The 25,133-nt window shown below is 45.5% G+C and overlaps 2 protein-coding genes across 2 annotated transcripts in view; both read left to right on the top strand.

Annotated features, from left to right (window-relative positions):
- Positions 1-11,913, top strand: part of CDH1 (cadherin 1) — an 81,098-nt gene extending 69,185 nt beyond the window's left edge. The window contains 5 exon segments of the mRNA NM_001163060.1: positions 2,213-2,437; positions 2,736-2,966; positions 5,686-5,816; positions 7,596-7,739; positions 10,194-11,913. Coding sequence (NP_001156532.1) covers positions 2,213-2,437; positions 2,736-2,966; positions 5,686-5,816; positions 7,596-7,739; positions 10,194-10,403 — 941 coding nt within the window. The 3' untranslated portion in view covers positions 10,404-11,913.
- Positions 11,914-16,313: 4,400 nt separating this feature from the next.
- Positions 16,314-25,133, top strand: part of TANGO6 (transport and golgi organization 6 homolog) — a 198,299-nt gene continuing 189,479 nt past the window's right edge. Inside the window, exon 1 of the mRNA XM_021093875.2 lies at positions 16,314-16,419. Within this exon, the coding sequence (XP_020949534.2) occupies positions 16,323-16,419 (97 nt within the window). The 5' untranslated portion in view covers positions 16,314-16,322. The remainder of the gene's footprint in view (positions 16,420-25,133) is intronic.

Here is a 25,133-nt window from a genome sequence, read left to right as displayed (position 1 = left end):
TGTACCCACGGCATATGGAGATTCCCAGGCTAAGAGTTGAATCAGAGCTGTAGCTGCCGGCCTACACCACAGCCACAGCAATGCCGGATCCTTAACCCACTGAGTGAGGCCAGGGATTGAACCTGTGTCCTCATCCATGCTAGTCAGATTCATTAACTGCTGAGCCACAACGGGAACTCTGCAGAATTATTTTTAAAGAGATCTGCTATCTTCCTATGTCTTCCCCCGACCCCGCCAACCTCCGGAGGGAGTGATTCCAGACTGGGGAGTCCGGAGAGCAGAGGGCAAGGCAAGGGAGGTCTGATGGGGCTGGGCGGGTGGTTGAGTGAGCGTGCTGTGGAAGGAAGCTTCCTCCTGATCCTGGCCTTGGTCATTGAGAATCAAAAACCTGCTCCTGGAGCTGTAATTTGGGAGTCAGAAGGTGAAAGCAGAGGGCAGAGCAAATAAGGCCATGGTGGGCTCCATTCACAGAAATGCTTTCGTGTAAAGGGGAAGCTGACCCATTGCTTCAGCTGCAGTACCACCCTAGCCAGCTCCCTCTGGCTGCGTGGGAGCTCCCTAGGCTGACCTAGAGGTGCGCTGAGGAAACCTAAACAGAGTGTTGGCAAGTGCACTGTAAGAGGCCAGGGACTGAATATTGTAGCCTCTGTAGACTCTTCAGTCTCTGTTGCCGTTGTCCCTGGAAGCGGCCGTAGACAGTCCGAAAAAGGAATGAGCACAACTGTGTTCCTAATTTGGGCAGAAGACCTTGGTTTGCTGACCCCTGGTGTAATAATAATGGCTAAATTAAGGCACTTTGGAGTATGTTCCTTCAAGTGTTACTTGTGCATGACTTGATACTTTGTGAGATAAGCCTAAGAAGAGAATGATGTTTATTCAGAAAATCTGGAGTTCCTGTCATGGCGCAGTGAAAACAATCCTACTAGGAACCATGAGGTTGTGGGTTCGATCCTTGGCCTCGCTCAGTGGGTTAAGGATCTGGCATTGCCGTGAGCTGTGGTGTAGGCCAGCAGCTGCAGCTCTGATTCGACCCCTAGCTTCCATATGCTGCAGTTATGGTCATGAAAAGAAAAAAAAAAAAAAAAAAAAAAAAGGGGGAATTTCAAAGGGTTTTTGTTTTTATATTTGGAAGTCATCACCCTCAAGACCTCAGAGTGTAGTCTCTTTGGAGACAAGAACTTTGTTTATTTTTTTGGCCTCCCTGTGGCATATGGAGTCGCAGGCCAGGGATCAGATCCGAGCCACAGCTGCACCTATGCTGCACCTGCGGCCATGCCAGATCTTTTGACCCACAGTGCTGCATCGGGGATCCGAACCCATGTCCTGGTGCTGCAGAGATGCCATCAGTCACATTGTGCCATGGCCAGAACTCCAAGAAAATTTTAAATGCTATCTGCTCATTGTTAGAAAAAGAAGAGAAAGAAAATTCAAATGATAAGGTAAAATGATTCATCCATGGGCGAATGGATAAACAAAATGTGGCATATGGAATATTACTCAGCCTTAGGAAGGAAAACCTGTCAGGTCACATTTTAAGGCATGGATAAACCTTGAGGACCCTGTGCTTAGTGAAACAAACCAAAATGATGAACACTGTGGGATTCCACTTAGATGAGGTCAAATGACATAGAAACAGAGTAGACCAGTGGTTACTAGGAATCGGAGGGGGAAGTGGGAGATTGTTTAATGGATTCAGAGTTTCAGTTTTGCAAGATAGAAAATTACAGAGAGCTGTTTCACACCAACGTGAATCTACTAACACTGTTGAACTGTACACTTAAAAAATGGTTAAAGTGGTAAATGTTACGCTTTTTTTTCTTTTTCTTTTTTTTGGAGGTCTTTAGTCTTTTTAGGGCTGCACCTTGGACATATGGCGATTCCCAGGTTAGGGGTCTAATCGGAGCCACAGCTGTTGGCCTTCACCAGAGCCACAGCTACACCAGATCCAAGCCTCGTCTGCGACCTACACCACAGCTCACGGCAACGCCAGATCCTTAACCCACTGAGCAAGGCCAGGGATCGAACCTGCAACCTCCTGGGTCCTAGTCGGATTCATTAACCACTGAGCTACAACGGGAACTCCCTCAATCACATTTTTTTTTTTAATGGTCAAAAGAAGAAAAATCCGTACGGTCTTGCCATCCAGGTATAAAGATTGAAGGGTTCGAAGTACATTCCTCTGAGCATTTTTTTCCCATGTATCTTCTCTTAGGTTCTCCACCCGCTACGGGCACAGGCACCCTTCTCCTGTTCCTCGACGATGTGAATGACAATGGCCCCATACCTGAACCCCGAAATATGGACTTCTGCCAGAGGAACCCACAGCCTCATGTCATCAACATCAATGATCCAGATCTTCCCCCCAACACTTCTCCCTTCACTGCAGAACTAACACATGGGGCCAGTGCCAACTGGACCATCGAGTTCAACGACCGAGGTGGGCACTTGAGTCTTACCTGGAGACTCTGCTCTGACTCCTGGGCTTCTCTCCCCCCTCCCCACGCCCCCACCCCAAATTTCCCTTCTCAATATCTCCTTGTCGACATTCGTGGCATGGAACCAAAGGTTTCTTCCTGTTCCTGGTATCTGAGTCTTGACACACTGCCCAGCAGTCTACAACCCAAGCAGCTGTTTTCTTCCCTCCACTTTGCAGTGTCTTTAGTTCCCTGATAATTTTAGTCTACAGTGAACTTTTCCTCTCTCCTGATTCCCCTCATTTTTGGTCCCTCCTCCAGAACATGAATCTCTCATTTTGAAGCCAAAGAAAACCCTCGAGTTTGGCGACTACAAGATCAATCTCAAGCTCACAGACAACCAGAACAAAGACCAGGTGACCACCTTAGATGTGCACGTATGCGACTGTGAGGGGGTGGCCAACAGCTGCCGGAAGGCCGGGCCTCTGGCCGAAGCAGGATTGCAAGTTCCTGCCATCCTGGGGATTCTGGGAGGCATCCTTGCTTTTCTGAGTAAGTACAGCTGGTGAGCACTTCAGCCTTGAACGTCTAAAATGGGGGAGCTGTATCTCTCCTGAACGTTTCAGGGGTAAGCCGTCCAAGTCTGGAAGGCTGACTGCTTCCATCAAGTCCACAGGGGCTCCAGACCTTCTATTTTGTTCTTTCAGCCCCTCAGGGCAGTGCTTCTTGGGCTTGAGGTGCACGTGAATCAGTTGGGCCTCAGGTCTACGAATATGACAGATCTGAACCAGTAGGTCGGGGGTGGAGCCTCACACGCTGCATTTCTATTTTTTATTTCTTTGTCTTTTTAGGGCCGTCCGTACTCTTGGCATATGGAAGTTCCTGGGTGAGGGGTTGAATTGGAGCTGCAGTTGCTGGCCTATGCCAGAGCCACAGCAACACTGGATCCAAGCCAGCAACACCAGATCGTTAACCCACTGAGCTGAGGCCAAGGATGGAACCCGTGTCCTCATAGATACTAATCAGGTTCATTACTGCTGAGCCATGATGGGAGCTCCAGACTCTGCCTTTCTAACCAGCTCCCGGGCAATGCCGATGTTGTAGGTCTTTGGACGGCACTCAGAGCAGCATGGCCTTGGTCAGAGCCAGCTGATGCCCACCCCCTCCACATTCTACCCTGAAGGGGGGCTGCTGGAGGACTTGGAGGGGCTCATATCTGGAAAGTGAATGCATCGCCTTCACTCACAGCCCACTGGCCCAAACCCAGCCACACTTAGGCTCCCACTCTTAACTGCGTGACCATGTGTCCAATTAAAACTTGATGTGGAGGCTGGGGGTAGAATGTGCGGTGAACAGTGAGTGTCAGTGACTCAAAGGCTGAAGGGGGAAAAGGTTACTGGGGAAAATGTGGCAGTTTCTGCCACAGCCCTTAGAGCTGATATCCCCTGAGCCTACATGTAGACGGGTCCCCCGTGTTGACAAAGGCTCATGGTTTCTAAGCTAAGGATAGCAAGTCAGTTAGAAAACCTCAGAGTCAGTGTTGTTTATCATGAGGAGCTGTAGCTCACAGTTCAGATCATTAAGGTGCTTGCAGTCAGAAGAGGAGACTCTTGGAGTTCCCTGGTGGCCTAGTGCTTAAGGACTTGGCATTGTCACTGCTGTGGCTCAGGTTCCATCCCTGGTCCAGGAACTTGTACATGCCACAGGCTTGGCAAAAAGAAAAAAAAAGGCAAGCTGCTGTTAATGGAGTCTCAGGGAAGGTTTGGTGGAAGATGAAAGGTCGTGCGTCCGCAGGGGCTGGGGGAATCCACACGGGCAGAGGGGTGTTGATGGTGGTTCCTACTCTAGAGAGAGGAAGTCTTGGGTGGACAGTGGGGGCAGAGAGCCCAACCTTGCTGGAGTAGAAGAAAGGTCTTAGAGGGGAGTAATGGGACCAACTTGCGGTCTTTCAGTTGAGACTCGGCTGACTGACTCCACTGCTGCTGCTTCAGCAGATTTGAGAATTGCATTGTGTTCAGTGTTTAGTGTTCAGTGCTGTGTCCTCAGAGCTGAGACAGGCCTGGCTCACCTAGCAAGGGCTCAGTCAGTGTCCCTCTTCACCACTCATGGTCAAGAGAGTGGTGGTGCTGCTCTGGATAAGATTCTGGAGTCTTTCTGATTTCAGAAAAGGTAGATTGGGTATGTCTAAGCTTATTCCACCTCATTTCGGTGCATTGATGCGTCATATGATTTTATCTTAAGAGAAGACAGGAGATACACCAAGTGATTTTGTTGTTGTTGTTGTTTTTATTTTTGGCTGTGCCCATGGCATGTGGAGGTTCACGGGGCCAGGGTTCAAACCCAAACCACAGTAGCATCCCAAGCCACTGCAGTGACAATGCTGATCCCTAACCCACTGTGCTGCAAGGGAATTCCCTGTTGTCTATTTTTAAATTTTTTCGTGTGTTTTAAAATTGTATACTAGATGATTTCATAGGCTTTGCCCCAACCCCCATAACTGCATAACAGTAGTATGGATAGGGAGTTCCCGTCGTTGCTCAGTGGTTAACGAATCTGACTAGGAACCATGAGGGTTGCAGGTTCGATCCCTGGCCTTGCTCTTGGGTTAAGGATCCGGCGTTGCCGTGAGCTATGGTGTAGGATGCAGACGTGGCTTGGATCTGATGTTGCTGTGGCTCTGGCGTAGGCCGGCGGCTATAGCTCCGATTAGACCCCTATCCTGGGAACCTTCATATGCTGCAGAAGCGGCCCTAGAAAAGGCAAAAAGACCAAACAAACAAACAAAAACAGTAGTATGGATAGATCAGTGACATTTAGGTTGAGCCAGCCCTACCCCCAACCTTCAATGGCTCCAACTCACTAAGCAAAGCCAAGGTCGCTCCAGAGGCCGACACATCCCTGCTGCCCCTCTGGCCTCCCCTGCCCTTCTTTCCCCCTCACTTACTCTGCTACAGTCATGCTGACCCGGCCTTTGCTCAGTCACACAGATTTGCTTCTGCCTCAGGGCCTTTGCCTGGACCATTTCTGCTGCTTGGAACACGTTGGCCCAGGTTTTGGGAAATGATTGGTTGGTTTAAGGTCCAGTTAAAGAGCACACTTGAATTCACATATAATTGTCCTCTGTGTTGTACTTGCCCATATTAACCTCGGGGATATTAACCTGTGGGTCGTCTAACAGCCATCAGTCTGGTCTGCAAGGCAGTGGTGTTCTGTGCCCACTGCTGCTTATGGCCTTCTTGACTGTGGCCCTCTTCTCTCTTCCCCACTCCAGTCCTGATTCTGCTGCTCCTGCTCCTTATTCGGAGGAGAAGGGTGGTCAAAGAGCCCTTGCTGCCCCCAGAAGATGACACCCGGGACAACGTTTATTACTATGATGAAGAAGGAGGTGGAGAAGAGGACCAGGTGGGTGTGTAAAATTGTGGGCTTAATGGCAGACTCTTTATTCAGAGGGAGCAATGATTAGAAGCAGACTTTGAAATAGCTCCGTATCACTCAGTGTAATTTTTAAGGATTACCCAAAAAAATAGCTGTTGTCAGTCACCATCATCATCAATACAGTACTGCTACCATTTATTGATTTCTTATTGTTCTGCACTCAGATGATTGAGCAGCAGAGAGCAGTTAAGCAATTTGCCTGAAGTCACACAGCTCAGGAAGCAGTAGAACTACATGGTCTGACTCCAGAGCCTACTCTCCTCGCTGTTACTCCCAGGACGTGATTAATCTTTGACATAGAGTGACAGATGTCTTTTAGTATTTTGTTCCCTTTGAGTTTTTAGCTGTGCCAAACAGTTTTTTGCTTTTTGTAGATGTTAATTCTTCAGGCCTTCTTCATTTCCCTTGGTTTTGGAGATGGTCTTAACTTGACTAACCCTGTATCAGTGAGCTATTACCACAATAATGCTGTGTAACAAGCAATTCCAGAAAATCAATAAGCATGGTTTTCTTGTGTATTGTGGGTGAGCTGGTACAGCAGCTGGTCTCAGCTTGTGTCTTACTCTATTCTGGCAACTGTAACAAAATACCATAGACTGGGTACTTATTATTATTATTATTATTGGATTTCTTCAGTGCATTTTTTAAAAGACTTTTATTTTTTCATTGTAGAAATTGATATCTTCTAACTGTTCTGGAGGCTGGGAAGTCCAAGGGCAAGGCACTGGCAGATCTGGTGTCTGCTGAGGGCCTCCTCCTTGTTCTATTGTCTCACCATGTCCCCACACAGTGGGAGGGGCACAGGAACCATTCCTGAGGCCTCCATAAATCATCATGACCTAATCACCTGCAAGCAGCCCCACCTCCAAATACCATCACATTGGGGGTTAAGATTCAACCTATGAATTAGGGGGGACAAGATATTCAGTATACAGCCTCTAGGCTCACAAGAATCTATGGTTTGGCTGGGGCTAGGCTGATATAGGCTGGGTTTGGCTTGATGGCTCAGTGCTGGGAGTTGTGTCCAGGACTGTTCCATGCAATTCTTTCTGTCTTTTTCCCAGCAGGCTAGTCCAAAGCACACTTAAAGTCTTTGCCTGTGTCAAATGTGTTAATGTCCCATTGGTCAAAGCAAGCCACATGACAAAGCCCTGCATTAATGGGTTTCTGTTTTCACAGAGGGTGGGAAGGGGGTGAATATTTGCTGGGAGTTCCTGTTAAGGCACAGCAGAAATGAATCTGACTAGGAACCATGAGGTTGTGGGTTCAATCCCTGGCCTTGCTCAGTGGATTAAGGATCCGGCATTGCCGTGAGCTGTGGTGTAGGTGCAGACTTGGTTCAGATCCTTCATTGTTTGGCTGTGATACAGGCTCTGATTCAACCCCTTATGCTGCTGGTGCGGCACTAAAAAGAAAAAAAAGAAAAATAGTAGATAAAAATAAAAAATAAAATATTTGCTGAATAAAAACCTAATTGTCATACACTACGGGATGTTAATTAGGCAAAACAGTCTACATCTGTGCCACAAGTGTTGCTCAGAAGCGTTTTATGCTACGTTTCCTTCCAGTGCTATTTTGGAGAGTCTTAGGTTGAAAACTGCCATTTCAACAGCATTTCAGTGTGTAGCTATCATGCAGCTGACAGTTACAGCCTTACCCACCACCATAATCTATAAACCAGATATGATCCTATGTTTATGACTTTCTCTTCTATTCTTTGCTATACTTTTTCCTTTTTCTCTAAAGGACTTTGACTTGAGCCAGTTACACAGGGGCCTGGATGCTCGGCCTGAAGTGACTCGTAATGATGTGGCACCAACCCTCCTGAGTATGCCCCAGTATCGGCCCCGCCCTGCCAATCCTGATGAAATTGGAAACTTCATTGATGAAGTAAGTAAACAAAGTCAAAAGCCAAGGCACGACCAACTCATTGCCAACTTAGAAAGTAGCCATTGTGTCAAGTGAGGAAAAAGTCTTTAAATTCTTCCTTTTACCATGTTTTAATGTTGTATGATCTCTGAGTCCTGTTTTTAAAAATTGTGCTTCACATGAATTTCAGAATTAAGAGTACTTTGTCTTAGGGAATTTGCAAAGTCCATACAGAGAACCTGAGAATTGCTTGAAAGGGTTTAGTAGAACTAGAAATCAAACTAAAGAGATTTGAAGTAGACAGGAGTTCCTGTTGTGGCTCACCGGGTTAAGAACCCAGCCAGTATCCCAGATCCCTGGTCTCAGTGGATTAAGAATCCAGCGTTGCTATGAGCTGTGGTGTAGGTCACAGACGTAGCTCAGATCTGGCGTTGTTGTGGCTGTGGCCTCAGCTGGCAGTTGTGGCTCTGATTTGACCCCCTCGCCTGGGCCACAGGTGTGGCCCTAACAAAATGAAATAGTAGATTCGGTTTTGTTTCACTAATGGGTCTCTCTCTCCCTGCATTCCACTGCTATTTGGGATGTAATAGTAAATATGTATCACAAGGCTACATAAAGGCCAGAAAAATAGCTTCCATATTGTATATGTCAGGGATGCATTCAACTATAATCACCAGAAGCTTAAACAGATATGAATGGATTTACCTCATGTGAATAGAAGACTGGGGTAGACAGTCTAGGCTGGTGCATCAGCCTTTTTCTACCTTTCCGCGACATGATCCAAGCATGTAGATCCTTGTTCCCACACTTGTTGCCTCATGATGACAAGATGGCTGCTACACTTCCAGACCTTGGGTCTATTTTCCGGTCAAGAAGTAGCAAAGGCATGGAGTTCCCTGGTGGTTCAGTGGGTTAAGGTTCTGGCACTGTTGCTCCTGTGGCTTGGATCACTGCTGTAGCACAGGTTCAGTTGCTGGTCCAGGAACTTCTGCATGCCATGGGCGAAACAAAACAAAACAAAAACTATATCAGGAAGGGCAGAGGGCAAAAATTTTTCTTCTAGCAAACTATTAGGCAAGAAGGAAGCTGTTGCTACATGTGATTAGCCAGGACTGTTCCAGTCTTGTCCCTAGAACTGAAAGGGAGGATGGCAAATAGGCATTCAGTCAAGTAGCTTAGGGTAAGATGAGGAAGAACTGGTGGGGTTAAGCAAAAAACCAAGTAAGATAATAGTTCATGGGATTTATTTCCTTAAACTGTGTTTCTTGATGACTTTCTCAGTGGCTGGAATGATTTTCAGGACTTATCTGGTCCAGGGAGCCTCAGTGAGTCTTCATGGTGGGGCCTGGTTTTGCTTTAGTTTCTCAGGGGAGTTGTTGTCACCAAGGACTGTACAAAGCCCAGCAGTCAAGGAAGCGGCCAAGCCATATCCATTCTAGGCACTGGATCTTAGAGGACAGAAAGGGCATTTAAACCATCCCTTCCAGATGCATCGCATTGAGGTATTCTCTTCTGTTCACACTTATGTATCATCACATCTGATTGTAGCTGCTTCCTTTTTTTGGCTGTGTGTGCAGCACGTGGAAGTTACCAGGGATCCAACCTGCGCCACAGCAGCAACCCGAGCCATAGCAGTGCCAGTGCCAGATCCTTAACTGGTAGGCCACCAAGGAACTCCTGTAGCTGTTTCTTAATTATAAAAACAAAGTGTTTGCTATTTTAAAGATATAAATTACAAAATGTATATAAAGAAAAAAAATACACAAGTCCTTCATTGGTTCCCCCAGCCCTGCTCACCAAAGGTAACTTAGCAGTTTGCATTCTTCCTTTTAGACCTTTCCAGGCTGAAATGCAGCCTGGGTGGCCTGGCGTGACTGTCCTCATTGTTTTTAGCCTCTGTCCATCCTAATTGGTTGGTGCTGATCTCCCCTGCCCACGCATAATTTACCATTCTCTTTTTTTTTGTTTGTTTTTTTGTTTTTTTGTCTTTTTGCCTTTTCTAGGGCCATACCCAGGGCATGTGGAGGTTCCTAGAATAGGGGTCTAATCAGAGCTGTAGCCACTGGCCTACGCCAGAGCCACAGCAATGTGGAATCTGAGCCGTGCCTGCAAACTACACCACAGCTCACGGCAATGCTGGATCCTTAACCCACTGAGCAAGGCCAGGGATCAAACCCACAACCTCATGGTTCCTAGTTGGATTCCTTAACCACTGCACCACGATGGGAACTCCCTAATTTACCATTCTTTAGGAGGAAAACATTCTAGCTACTTTGTCTCTTCCTTGACAATGTCCTTGTCCATTCCAGTTTGTATAATTGACCTTGTGGGTGTTAACTGCTCCGGGCGCTCTGCAGGATGGTTGCCTTGTTACCCAGTAACGCTTTGCTTTATGCACCGAGAGAAGGCGTCTTGCCCTGGAGGACAGGTGTCTGATTCCTCTCACTGAAAGGTCCTCTCCTCTTCCTTCTTTAGAACCTGAAGGCAGCTGATAGTGACCCCACTGCCCCACCTTATGACTCTCTGCTGGTGTTTGATTACGAAGGCAGTGGTTCCGAAGCTGCTAGTCTGAGCTCCCTGAACTCCTCGGAGTCGGACCAAGACCAGGACTATGACTACCTGAACGAGTGGGGCAATCGCTTCAAGAAGCTGGCGGACATGTACGGAGGCGGTGAGGACGACTAGGGGACTCCAGACCGATGGCAGAGATGGGTCCCTACGCTCATGTGATGGGAAATGCAGGGACAATGTTCCTGGCGGTTTTCCAGCTCCCCTCCCTTTCTGGAGAAGAGATGCCGTGATCTGTGATGCAGTTAGGATAGTTGTCATTTCCACTTTCTAGATCGAATCTCTGTGTGTTAGAACGATTTTGACTTGTTCCTTCAATCTTTTTTTTCCTTTCATCACTCTTTACATGGTGATGATGTCCAAAAGCCCCCCAAATTTTAGTATTTCCAAAGGATAGCTTCAGCCTCCGAAGGTTCTGCTGGTAACTTGCAGATTTCCTTAAAAGGCCTTGGCTCATTTTTAAAAGGAAGGGGTCCATTTCCCTGTTGTATATATGAGAAATGAGTGTGCTTTTGTGCCTCCCATCATGTCAGCAGTGCCCCATGTTCGAATATCCACCCTTACTCCTGAATTCTATTACATTTCTCTGACACAGAAATTATCGGACCCTTTTAGGAAAAGAGGTTCATGTCTTAGTCTGGCCACACACTGAGTGGGTATTGTGTACTCTTTAACAGTTTGCCTTTTTCATTTCCTGAGTACTTAACTTGAAATGGTTACCTATCCTATTTACTTGTTCTGAGTAAGAGTATTTGTTAAGTGACTGTTATTCATGGGGTACTCTGGTTCTAAGTAGGGAGACGAGACCAGAAAAGTTGATGAGTTTTCAGGTGCCACTGAAATGTATCCCTAAAACAGAAGAGAGAGAGATTCCGGGACTCACAATAGTGCCTGAAGTACTGCAGCCAAAGACAGAAGATGGCTTGTCACAGCAGAGGGGAAAGGTGAAAAGGGGGCTTGGAGATGACAGGGGAAGATTGTCCCTGAGCCTGGCAACTGAGCTGACTGAGGCCAAGGATGGTTAAGGTCACTCCAGCCCTGAAAATTCTGAAGGAGGGAGGAATCTAAACATGTGTTTCCTACCTTGTCCTGTGGTTAGTACCCGAAGCACAGAATCCCCAAGTGCCTGCTTTTGTTGATGTCTGCAGAAAATGCTAGCTGGTGGGGACACGTTTGCCCTCAAATTCCCACTGTGTGTAAAAACTTGAAAATATTTTAAAAATGCGATTTCCCCCCTAGGAAATGGAAGAAAAACACGCCCCAAAAGGTGTTAGCAATGGGAGGCGGAGGTAGGGAGAACCTTAATTTGGATCTTCTTTTAGTTGAAATACAACCTTCAAGAATGTTTTCACAACCACAGACAAGAACTTTAAATTGCCTCCCTATCTCTCAACTGTTTTCAGAAGAAAAAGCCATCCCTGCAATCACCTCACGGGAATTGTCTTGATTTTTCAGCAGTTGAAACTCTAATGTAGTTCTGTGTAGAGAATGTCACTGTAGTTTTGCGAGTATATTGCGTGGGTGCTGATAATTTTGTATTTTCTTTGGGAGTGGAAAAGAAAAACAATTCAAGCTGAAAAAATTATTCTTAAATATTCATTTTTATAAATTTTATTAAAGAATTTTGTTAAACCATTGTCACACTTGCTTTATTTGCTTCCACAATTCCAGGCCAGACAAATGGGAATTGAGTTCAGTTGAAACATAGACGAAAAGAAGTTTCCTATTAAAATGACTTCTCTTGAACTTTGTGTCATTCTGTTGGGGCAAGATAGGGGGAGACTGCACTCATAAGCTCACTTTATTTGAAGAATATCCATCCATGTGGTGTGTGGTAAGACCTATAAAATTCTCTTTAGAATAGCAGGCGACTGTGGATTGTGCTGAGGGATAGAAGGAAGCAGGGCTTAAATGACATTGGCAGTCAGCAGAGTTAGCACAGCCAGCCGTTCTCCATGGAGAGTGGCGGGGGGCAGGGCACCTTCTGGGGGACACTGGCAATTTCTGGGGATATTTTTGATTGTCAAGACTGGGGACATGCTACTGGCATCAAGTCGAGGTCAGGGATGCTGCTAAACATCCTACAACGCATGGGACAGCCCCCACAACTAAGAACTGTGAGGTTGCGGGTTCAATCCCTGGCCTTGCTCAGTGGGTTAAGGATCAGGAGTTGCCGTGAGCTCTGGTGTAGGTCAAAGACATGGCTTGGATCCTGTGTTGCTGTGGCTGTGGTGCAGGCTGGCAGCTGCAGCTCTGATTTAACCCCTAGCCTGGGAACCTCCACATGCCGTGGGTGTGGCCCTAAAAAAATCTGCAGCAGCTTGGGTTGCTGAAGAGGTGCAGTTTTCATCCCCAGTACAGTGCAGTGGGTTAAAGGATCTGGCATTGCTGCAGCTGTGGTGTAAGTTGCAGCTGTGGCTCAGATTCAGTCTCTGGCTCAGGAACTTCCAGATGTTGCAGGTACAGCCATTAAAAATACAAAGTAATTGTGGCAAAAAGTTCACAGTGCTTGAATCTAGGTGAAGCATACATAAATGTTCATGTAATAGTTTGACTTTTCTTTGCGTTTAAAAAATATATATTTTTTTGTCTTTTGTTTTTTTACAGCCACACCCATGGCATATGGAGGTTCCCAGGCTACGGGTGCAATCTGAGCTACCGCTGGCCTACACCACAGCCACAGCAATGCGGGATCTGAGCTGCCTCTGCAACCTGCACCACAGCTCACAGCAATGCCAGATCCTTAACCCACCGATCAAGGCCAGGGATCAAACCCATGTCCTCATGGATACTAGTCAGGTTGGTTAACCACTAAGCCACGATGGGAACTCCGCGTCTAAAATATTTCTTCTCTCTTTTTTTTTTTTTTATATAATTTTTTTATTTTCCCACTGTACAGCAAGGGGGTCAGGTTATCCTTACATGTATACATTACAATTACATTTTTTCCCCCACCCTTTGTTCTGTTGCAACACTAAAATATTTCAAAATAAGTTGAGAGCAAGTAAGTCAGAGATAAATCTTTGTGTATATGGTCAAATATCTGACAAAGGTACTAAGGTCATTCAATGGGGAAAGGACAGTATTTCCAACAAATGGTGTTGGTGAGACCGAATGTTCATAAGCAAGAGAATGAAGTTGAATTTTCTTTCATATCTTTCATATCACATATAAAAAATAACTCAAAATGGATCAATGGCTTAAACATAAGTGCTAAAACTATAAAAATTTAGAAAAAAACAGGGAAAGAAACCTTCATGGTGTTGGATTTGGCAATGATTTCTTGGATATGACACAAAGAGTAAAACACAAGCAAACAAAAGTCCATTAAAAGCTTTGGGGAATTTCCATTGTGGCACAGCAGAAATTAATCTGACTAGTGTTCATGAGGATGCAGTTTCAGTGTCTGGCCTCGCTCAGTTGATCGGGGATCCGGCGTTGCCATGAGCTGTGGTGTAGGTCACAGATCTGGTGCCACAGCATAGGCTGGCGGCAACTGCAGCTCCGATTTGACCCCCTAGCCTGGAAACTTCCATATGCCGCAGGTGTGGCCCTAAAAAGCAAAAATAATGATAATAATAATAAAAGCTTTTGTGTATCAAAGGACACCAACAGTAAAAAGGCAACCCACAGAATGGGGGAAATATTTGCAAATCACATGCTCAGAATATATTTTTGAAAACTTCTAAAATTCAGTAGCAAAACCCCCAAAAACCCAATTCAAAAACTGGCAAAGGATTTTAATACAAATGGCCATTACGCACTGAAAAGAATTTGCAAATCACATGCTCAGAAAATATTTTTGAAAACTTCTAAAATTCAGTAGCAAAACCCCAAAAAACCCAATTCAAAAACTGGCAAAGGATTTTTTTTTTTTTTTTTTTTTTTTTTTGTCTTTTGTCTTTTTTGTTGTTGTTGCTATTTCTTGGGCCGCTCCCGCGGCATATGGAGGTTCCCAGGCTAGGGGTCTAATCGGAGCTGTAGCCACCGGCCTATGCCAGAGCCACAGCAACGCGGGATCCGAGCCGCGTCTGCAACCTACACCACAGCTCACGGCAACGCCGGATCGTTAACCTACTGAGCAAGGGCAGGGACCGAACCCGCAACCTCATGGTTCCTAGTCGGATTCGTTAACCACTGCGCCACGACGGGAACTCCTGGCAAAGGATTTTAATACAAATGGCCATTAAGCACTGAAAAGAAAAGATGCTGGACATCACTGGGGAAAATGCAAGTCAAAACCAAACTGAGGTACCCCTTTACATCTATTAGGATGGCTACCACTTAAAGCAGAGACATGGTGGCAAGGATGTGACAATAACTGAAACCCCTGTGCATTGCTGGTGGGGATGTGAAGTGGTACAGATTATGGAAAACAATGTGATCAGTTCCTCTTATGGATACATACAGAAGAATTGGAAAGCAGGGTTTCAAACATATTTGTACAACCATGTTCATTGTAGCATTAGTCATAATACCCAACAGGTGGAGATAACAGTGCCATGGATAGATGAGGAGATAAACAAAATGTGATCTATTCATATCATAGAATATGATTCAGCCTTCAAATAGAGGGAAATTCTGACACATGCTACAGCACAGATGAACCCTGAAAACACGATGGTTAAGTGAAATGCCGATGGTAAGTGGAATAAGGTAAGTTGCAGCTTATGGCAACTTGGGATCCTTAACTCACTGATGATGCCAGGGGATAAACCTGCATCCTCACAGACAATGTCCAGCCTGTAACCTGCTGAGCCACAAGGGGAACTCCCAGACATGACTTTTGAGTGTTCCAACCAAGATTCCTGTGGGTGAAACTCTGTTTCTGATTATATGACTCTCTAACCCATTGTTTTACAAATTAATGCAATTTTGATGGGGCCGGATATTTAGAGACACTGATTTTTCCAGGAGTGGATGTAAATAGAGCAAAGATCAAACTTTTACTGGGAACTTTATTTAGTCCATTTAAGAAATCATATCACCAAAAACATTTTTAATTAATTTATTTATTTTGCTTTTTTAGGGCCACACCTGAGGCGTATAAAAGTCCCCAGGCCAAGGGTCAAATTGGAGCTGCAGCAGCTGGCCTAGGACACAGCCAGAGCAATGCCAATCCAAGCCAGTGTCTGCAACCTACAGCTCACCGCAAGGTAGGATCTTTAACCCACTGAGCAAGGCCAGGGATGGAACTGCTTCCTCATGGTTACTAGTCAGATTGGTTATTGCTGAGCCACAATGGGAACTCCACCAATGGCAATATTTGTAGCTATGTATTCAAGATGGATGTTGGTATTTAACACTTGTTTTAAAATATCACTAATAGGAGTTCCCCACGTGGCTAAGTGGAAATGAATCTGACTAGCATCCATGAGGATGCAGGTTCGATCCCTGGCCTCGCTTAGTGGGTTAAGGATCCCGCGTTGCCTTGAGCTGTGGTGTAGGTCACAGACGCAGCTCGGATCTGGCATAGCTGTGGCTGTGGTGTAGGCCAGCGGCTATAGCTCCGATTCTACCCCTAGGCTGGGAACCTCCATATGCGGTGGTTGCGGCCCTAAAAAGACAAAATTAATGAATTAATTAAAACCTTAAAAAAATAAAAATAAAAAAATCACTAATAAAGAAACTTGGCAATACTCAGCTGTATACTGTTTTGCATATCCGAACTTCATTATAAGAAGGTACAGCATCTGTTTACCTCATTATGTCTTTCAGTGCTTCACTGCCCAAGTAGAATATTTTCATAATGAAATGCATATTATTTCATGATAAACGACTTCTGTCACTCTTCTTCTTTATACAAAAGTTAACCATATTCTCTGAAATTGTACGTGTAGGCAGGTTGGGTTAGCTTTTTAATTTCTCCCCCTTCGAGGATACAGGGGGCTTGAGGAAAGGTTTCTTCCTAAACCGGGCGGGCGTTCGGGTCAGAGCGGGCCCCGCCCCTAGCTCCTTGGCCACACTCAACATGGCGACCATGCCGCTCCGCGCAGGCGCCTGCGCAGGTCGAAAGACGCGCGTCCCACTCTAGTCATGGCGGCGGCCCGACAAGTAGCAGGCGGCAGGGCTCTGGAAACGTGTGGGATGGAGCGGATTTTGGAGGCGCTGAAGCTGCTGCTGAGCCCGGGAGGTGAGACGACGGGTCTCGGCGCAGGGCTGCACCCGGGACTCTCAGGGCCGCCGGTCTTCCAGGGCTGTCCTTCCTTCCGCGGCGTCCCTCACCGGGACCCCCAGCCGGGCTCTGAGGCTGTCCCACCCCGCACCGGGGGGCTTTGGGCAGGGTCTGTCCTGCCTCATTTTGCGCTTGAGAAAACAGAGGCTCAAGGAGGGATGGGATCCGCTGAATACTGACACGGACCAGCGCTTACCTTCACTGTGTGAAGCGCCTTGGGTGCGTGGTTTCTTCGTCCTTGCCGCAGCCCTAAAGGCTTCAGAGCGGTCCTAACCTCTTGAAGGCGCAGGGTCTAATGTGGACCCTGAAAATTTGTACAAAGTGCCAAGGAGTCCAAAAAAAAAAGGCAGCAGTGACGTTTGAGCTGCGTTTTAGGGAGAGGATTTAGGATTTACGGTCTGTGGTAGGGATTTACAGTCACTATTCCTCTTTCCCAGTGAGTTGCTAAGATCTTCCCAATTTAGAATGAGAAGGGACCTTGGGGGTGGAGAAGCCTGGCGCCCCCCTTCTACAGCTGAGGACACTCTCGGTTCACCGAAGAGATTAAGTAACCTGACCAAGATCGTTTGGTCAATTTAGAGGCAAAACATGAACCCAGAACCAAGATCTACCGAACCCTCCCCCTTCCAAGACCAAGGCAAATAATAATGTGAATACAGTATGGAGCTGAGGTTATCTGCGTATAATTAGAGCATATTTTGGAGGAGGGGTTTGTAGAGTGAGCAGGGTAAGGTACATGATTTTGAGATGACGCGCCTCCTCCCCCCCAAAAAACACCCCTGCGAAAACTCCCAAAACATATCATACCTGGTACGAGTGAAAAGAAGTTAGTAATTGCCTACTAAGTATTGGTCCCTATAGTGTGTTGTTTATATACATATGTTTTTATCCTCACAACAATCCCGTGACATAGGTATTACTTGTATTCAATTTTACAGATGAAGGAACCAAGGCTCAGGTACGTTTGAAACTAACCAGTGCCAATCTGCCAAGTGGTTGAGCTAGGATTTGAATTCAGACGCCTTCCACTGTAGTATGGTAGCTATACTGCTTTGCCTCAATGAAGAATAAACTGCAAGATACAATTTTAACTTGTTGATTGAGAGGTGACTTGTTTAGCAACTGCAGCTCTTTAGGATATGACTGAGAACAAGGATAAATTGGTAAAAACTTTTAAAAAATCAGGAAGTAGTCATCTGTCACAAAGCACATACATTTCATTCTTGAAAGACCCTCTCACTCTCAAAGAGTTTGTTGCGGAGTTACATACGTGTACACATTTAGCTTAGGAGAATTCAAGCCTTCTTATTTGAAAAAGAACAAGTAATGGGGTAAAATGATATTTTGCACAGTCTGCTATATATTGTGTGAATCTTTCTGCTGTTTTTTTTTTTTTTTTTTTTTTTTTTTGTCTTTTGTCTTTTGTCTTTTGAGGACTGCACCCACGGCATATGGAGATTCCCAGGCTAAGGGGCTAATCGGAGCTGTAGCCACCAGCCTATGCCAACAGCCACATCCATGAGGGATCCCAGCCGCATCTGCAACCTACACCACAGCTGACGGCAATGCTGGATCCTTAACCCACTGAGCGAGGCCAGGGATTGAACCTGCAACCTCATGGTTCCCACTTGGATTCGTTTCTGCTGCGCCACAAGGGGAACTCCATCTGCTGTATTCTTTTATCACATCAGCTGCTGAGGGAATTAAAAGATAGCTGTGCATAGTAAGTTTTCACATGTCCCTGATGGACACAGGATGCTTAGACAAGATGAAAATATTTGTTAACATTATATCCAGCTAGGAGTTCCCATCATGGCGCAGCAGAAATGAATCCAACTAGGAGCCATGAGGTTTGGGGTTCGATCCCTGCCCTTGCTCAGCAGGTCAAGGATCTTGCATTGCCGTGAGCTATGGTGTAGGTCACAGACGCGGCTCGGATCTGGCGTTGCTGTGGCTCTTTCGTAGGCCAACGGCTATAGCTCTGATTGGACCCCTAACCTGAGAACCTCCATATGCTGCGGGTGTGGCCCTAAAAAGGACAAAAAAAGACCAAAAAAAAAAGAAAAAATCCAACTAGATTAAACTTCTCTTGATTTGTCTTTTTTTTTTCTTTTTTGTCTTTTGTCTCTTTTAGGGCCGCACTCACAGCATATGGAGGTTCCCAGGCTAGGGGCTGAATCGGAGCTGTAGCTGCCGGCCTACGCCACAGTACCTATGACTTACTCCATAGTTCATGGCAGCGCAGGACACTTAACCCACTGAGCAAGGCCAGGGATTGAACCTGTGTCCTCATGGCTGCTAGTCAGATTCATTTCTACTGAGCTGTGACGGGCACTCCCCTTTAGTCTTTATTCTTAATTTAATTTTTATTTTGTGTTGGAGTATAGTTGATTTACAATGTTGTGTTAGTTTCAGATATATAGCAAAGTGATTCAGTTATATGTGTGTGTGTGTGTATATATATATATATATATTCTTTTTGAGATTCTTTTTCCATATAGGTTATTCCAGATTATTGAGGAGAGTTCCTTGTGCTATACAGTAGGTCCTTATTGATTATCTGTTTTATATATAGGAGTGTGTATATGTTAATCCCAAACTCCTAATTTATCCCTGCTTTCAATCTGTCTTTAAATTAACTACCTTTGAGGTAATATTTACAGAGCTGTATATAGTATTCTATCCTCAGTGCTTTTTCGTTTGTTGGTTGGTTGTTTTTTTTTTTTTTTTTGAGATGTACAGCATGATTTAATATATTATAAAAGGATTAGTAAAGAATTAAAAATTTTTCTAATTTATGAAACACTTTATATGACAGTTTGGTAACTTCCATTTAAAACATAAGTTAAATTAACATAATTCATGACATTACATGAAATGGCCTGTGGAACCTTCCATATTACTTGGTGTTCTGAAAATTTTACATATACCATAGTCGGGGGAGGGAGGGCTAATTCATGGGACAAATTCTGCTCTTTTCTTCTTTGACTTGAGTGGTCACTTCCAAGTCGTGTTAGACTGGAGGCTGTCTTCCCCGCCATGGGGGTGAGTCACTCTCCTCAGAGGGGGAGACGGGAAGACCCTCGTGGAGAACATGGACCGGGACATGGGTCCGTATCACTGATCCTCCACGATGTGAAACACCTGACTTGTAGGAGGAGGCTTCTCAGGAGGATGAAATGAGTTGTTCTGAGCCTGGAGCGCCTCGCCCGTCCCTTGTCCCACCATGAGGACAATTCCAGGGGCTTGGTCTGGAATGTGCAGAGATGGTGAGGGTGGGGGACAGTGCAGGCCTGGATTGGGCTCAGGTGAGGTGAGTTGGGTAGAGGCTGGGAGTTAACACTTAGCATTGGGGCAGGTGTCCGTATGGTCATGTGGTGCACCTGTTTGTATCCAAGTCCAGTTGTAGTGGGAAGAGAATGAAGACTATGGACAATTCCATAGATCAGGTCTCTTGAGTATCCTCAGAAGATCGAAAGGACTTAATTTTTGAGGGGGAGGGAAGGTGTTGTAGGATGGAGGGGGAGGGTCTAGCAAATCCAAATGGAGACCACGGCAGGTCTCTTGCCTGGCGCCTGAGTTTGGAGTCCTGATTACATTTTTGTCTCACAGGCTATGGTCTGGGCCTTGGGTCCGTCAGGACACTTGACTTGTGCATTGTGGTCGAAACATGGTCCAGACATGGACTTGGTGGCAAGCTGGCAAACATCATAGGAGAAGAGAGCAGGCCTGTTGTCTGTCAGCTTAGCAGTGATGTTTGGGCACTGACCCATGTGCTGGGGTGCAGGTTGTGACGTAATGATGAGTTCCTCACCTTGTCCTTTTTCTGGTCCACAAGTTGAGTGCGGAGAGTTCTGTGCAGAGCTCTTGATGTAAGGCTGTGCAAGGCAGATGACCCTCCCCGTCAGGTGTCTTGAGTGGCGGATGACCTGTGAAAATGTCCTTGGCAGATTTATTATTGACCGTGTGGACAGTAGTGGGCTTGGAAGGATGCTGCGGGAAGATACCACCACTATAAAGTATATTTGAATTGCCTCTCAATCAAGAAGAAAAAAAATAGAGGTGACCAAATACAACTATTTGGAACATACGATATTAAATTTCACTGTAAAATAAGTAAAAACAATCATTTTACATAGGAAGAGGCACCCAACCTCAGTGATGGTCGGGGAAAATACATTACAATGCCACTGTAATAGTTTTATTTCGATTACATTGGAAAACTAAAGTTCCTTGGTAGCGTCTCTTGTCAAAATCAATGGAAACAAGCCCTTCGATATACTCTTGCAGGGGGTATATGTGACTAATGTCCTTTTAAAGGCAGTTTGTTCCTTCTTTTGCTTCTTCAGATTCTGGTCTTTAGGGGCTCTGTGGGGTTGATGTTTGTGTGATGACTGATATTTGCTGTGTCCTTGGGCCTCTGCTCAGTCTCCCTCAGACACTGATTATTTGATTTCCACCTTATAAATTTAGGAAAGGCATGGGATCAACTTGATAGATGCAAACAAAGTAGCATAGTAGAATTCTGTGATAGGAAACAGACATCCAAGTTCGGGAAGCGCAGAAAGTCCCAGACAAGGGGAGTTCCCGTCGTGCCGCAGTGGTTAACGAATCCAACTAGGGACCATGAGGTTGCGGGTTCGATCCCTGGCCTTGCTCAGTGGGTTAACAGTCCGGCGTTGCCGTGAGCTGTGGTGTAGGTTGCAGACGCTGCTCGGGTTCTGAGTTGCTGTGGCTCTGGCGTAGGCTGGTGGCTACAGCTCTGATTCGACCCCTAGCCTGGGAACCTCCATATGCCGCGGGAGCAGCCCAAGAAATAGCAAAAAAAGACAAAAAAAAAAGAAAGTCCCAGACAAGGTTACCTCCATCATGTTTCCCTCCAAATGGAAAAATTCTTTATGTGAATAAAGGGACCTGGAAACAGCAGCTCAGCAAGGGAAATGAAACGATCAGAAGTCACCTAATCACAGGCCATCCAGAGCTCTGCCTTATCTGGCTCTTGGCCCCAGGACCGACGGGCTTCCAACACGGCTTCAGCTGGTTAGGTCCTACCTGAGCAGTGTTGCTGTGGGCGAGGGCATGATCAAGGGTCCTCTCAGTGCTTTTGGAGGTAGAAATATATACAACAAGAAGCCTCTTGTTTGTTTGGGGAGATGGTATTATACATATAGATTGAAGACATTGACCTTGGCAGGATCATAGCCGTGGTGAATGAATGGTACAGATAGCAACTGCATCGAGAAGGAATTATCCAGGGCTGGGGCTGTGAAAGGCTGCAAGAGGAAGATTTCAGTCCAGGTGAGAATTGAATAGACAGAAAGGAAGTAAGATACCAAGTCTTTCTCTTTTGAGTCATCAGAAGCTCTGCTGCATAATGTTTTCTCTTCCCCTCCTTTCCGTGCTTTTCTCAGTTATAGGGAAAATAAGAATAAAATCCCCACCTGCATTATTAAGAAGTGTGTTAAGGGAGTTCCTGTCATGGCTCCGTGGGTAGTTACCATGAGCTGTGGCGTAGGTTGCAGATGTGGCTTGGATCCCGCGTTGCTGTGGCATAGGCCAGCAGCTGCAGCTCAAATTCAATCCCTAGCCTAGGAACTTCCATATGCCACAGGTGTGGCCCTAAAAAGCAAAAAAAAAAAAAAAGTGCGTCAGGCAGAATTTGAACGGGATTAGTGAAAAGGTGTGTTACACAGAAGTTTAAAGGGTTAGTGAAGTTTTGCTTAGGATCATCTCAGCAGTAGTTTTCCTAAAAAAAAAAAAAACTTTCTATACTAAGTATATATTCATCAAACTCTGTCGTTTTTTTGGCTCCACAGGAGGCATGTGGAAGCTCCAGGTCCAGGGTCAAACCAGCACCACAGCAGTGACCTGAGCCACAGCAGTGACAACACCGGATCCCTAACCTGGTGAACCACCAGGAAACTTCAGGAACTCTGCTTTTAAATGTCATACAGCATAGACATTTAACTTGGTGATTGGGAAGAATAAATAATGCTGTTTTTGAGGGCAGCATTTCCCAAAGTATGATAAGGATATTTTTAGACAGTCGGTAGAGAAACATTTTGAGGCTGAAAGCATAGTGTAGTGATTGAGAACTTGGGATCTGGAGTCAGGTTGCCAGAGATGAATAAACCCTGGGCAAATAGTTTAACCCTAGTCTCCTCATCTGGAAATAAGAATAATAGAATACTCCATTACTCACGGAGTTGGTGTGAGGATTGAATTAAATACATAGAGCCCTTAGGACAGTATTTTAACTATTACCACTTTAAATTTTAAATGATTTAATTTGGGGAGCTCCCTGGTGGCCTAGTGGTTAAGGATAGGGTGTTGTCACTGTTGTGGCTCAGGTTGCTCCTGTGGCTTTGGTTCAGTCCCAGGCCTGGGAACTTCCACATGCTGCAGGCGTAGGCAAAAAAAAAAAAGAAAAGGGGGGAACTCTCGTTGTGGCACAGAGGAAATGAATCCGACTAGGAACCATGAGTTTACGGGTTCAATCCCTGGCCTCCCTCAGTGGGTTAAGGATCTGGCGTTACCGTGAGCTGTGGTGTAGGTCGTAGATGCAGCTTAGACCGCAAGTTGCTGTGGCTGTGGTATAGGCTGGCAGCTGTAGCTCAGATTAGACACGTTGCCTGGGAACCTGCATATGCTGCAAGCTTGGTCCTAAAAAGCAAAAAAAAAAAAAAAAGGAGAGAGAGAGAGATTTAATTTGAAGAAATAAACGAATAAAGCAAAAAACAGTCCAGCTAGTCTTTGGATAAATGGCAAAAATTACAGAAACTGTATGGCTGTAATTTGGAAAACATTGTTTTATGGCTGCAGATCTCAAACTTTTTGGTTTCAGCATTCTCACACTCTTTTTAAAAAGTGTTAAGTGGAGTTCCCATCGTGGCTCGGTGGTTACCGAATCCAACTAGGAACCAGGAGGTTGCAGGTTTGATCCCTGGCCTCGCTCATTGGGTTAAGGATCCGGTATTGCTGTGAGCTGTGGTGTGTAGGTCGCAGACGTGGCTCGGATCCCGAGTTGCTGTGGCTCTGGCATAGGCCGGTGGCTACAGCTCTGATCAGACCCCTAGCCTGGGAACCTCCAGGTTCGGCCCTAAAAAAAGACAGACAAACAAAAAAATAAGAGTCTTTGGAGTTCCCACCATGGGGCGGTGGTTAATGAATCCAACTAGGAACCATGAGGTTGTGGGTTCTATCCCTGGCTCCATGGGTTAAGGATCTGGCGTTGCTATGAACTATGGTGTAGGTTGCAGACCCCGCTGGGATCCTGCATTGCTGTGGCTCTGGCACAGGCTGGCAGCTACAGCTCTGATTAGACCCCCTAGCCTGGGAACCTCTGTATGCTGCAGGTGTAGCCTTAGAAAAAGAAAAAAAAGTGTTAAGGACTTAGGAGTTCCCATTGCGGCACAACAAAAATGAATCTGACTAGGAACCATGAGGTCACAGGTTCGATCCCTGGCCTCGATCAGTGGGTTAAGGATCCAGCGTTGCTGTTAACTGTGGTGTAGGTCACAGACGTGGCTCAGATCCTGTGTTGCTGTGGCTGTGGTGTAGGCCAGCAGCTGTAGCTCCGATTAGACCCCTAGCCTGGGAACCTCCATGTGCCATGGGTGCGGCCCTAAAAAAGACCAAAAAAAAGAAAAGACAAAAAGTGTTAAGGACTTAAAAGAGCTTTTATGTGGGTTATGTGTATCAATAATTACTGTATTAGACATTGAGACTTTAAGAGAAACCTTTTAAATTTATTTAAATATAACAATAACTTGTTAACACAATGACATTTTTGATGAAAAATGCATTTTGCAAAATAAAATAACCTAGCAGGAAGCGTGACGTTGCTTTACATTTATTTGTCATTGTTTCACATTTTTGTAAATCACCTTAATGTCTGACTTACTAGAAGAGAGCTGGATTTTCATATTTGCTTTTGTGTTCAGTTTGTCATGACAGGTTGTTCTGATTGAAATTGAAGAAAATGTAGGCTCACGTAGGTAAAGAGTTGGAAAGGAGGAGATTTCAATCATCTTTTCAGATAATAGTGTGTATCCCTTTTTATAACTCAACAAGAGGTAATTTCAAGTTAGTTATAATATGGAATCTGAACTCCTATCAATGAATTTTTCACCCTTCACACACTCAAGAGAAAACAAGAGCATGAAAGGCAGATGATGTCGTAGTTTAATAAGAAAATAGGAGTTCCCGTCGTGGCGCAGTGGGTAACGAATCCGACTAGGAACCATGAGGTTGTGGGTTCGATCCCTGCCTTTGCTCAGTGGGTTGACGATCCGGCGTTGCCGTGAGCTGTGGTGTAGGTTGCAGATGCGGCTCGGATCCCGCATTGCTGTGGCTCTGGCGTAGGCCAGAGCAGCTACAGCTCCAATTCGACCCCTAGCGTGGGAACCTCCATATGCCGCGGGAGCGGCCCAAGAAATGGCAAAAAGACAAAAAAAAAAAAAAAACAATAAGAAAATAGCTTTGACCTTGCAGACTCTCTGGAAGACCCTTAGGAAGGCCCTCAAAACCTGAGGACAGCTGCTCTAAGAGGACGCCGTATTCATTTTTGAGTGGATTTTATTTTGATCACCAGTAGAGGGCATGGAAGACTATTTTATTAAGGGGCTCTTGAAAAACATTAGCTAATAGCTTTTGTTTTAAATCACTTTCTT

This window comes from Sus scrofa, chromosome 6 (genome assembly GCF_054392235.1).
Source record: "Sus scrofa isolate SSC_HxYL_T2T_F1_AM1 chromosome 6, Sscrofa_HxYL_maternal_Yorkshire_Landrace_v2.0, whole genome shotgun sequence".
Taxonomy (NCBI): domain Eukaryota; kingdom Metazoa; phylum Chordata; class Mammalia; order Artiodactyla; family Suidae; genus Sus; species Sus scrofa.
The sequence above is the reverse complement of the archived record's forward strand: the minus strand, read 5'-3'. Positions and strand labels throughout refer to the sequence as shown.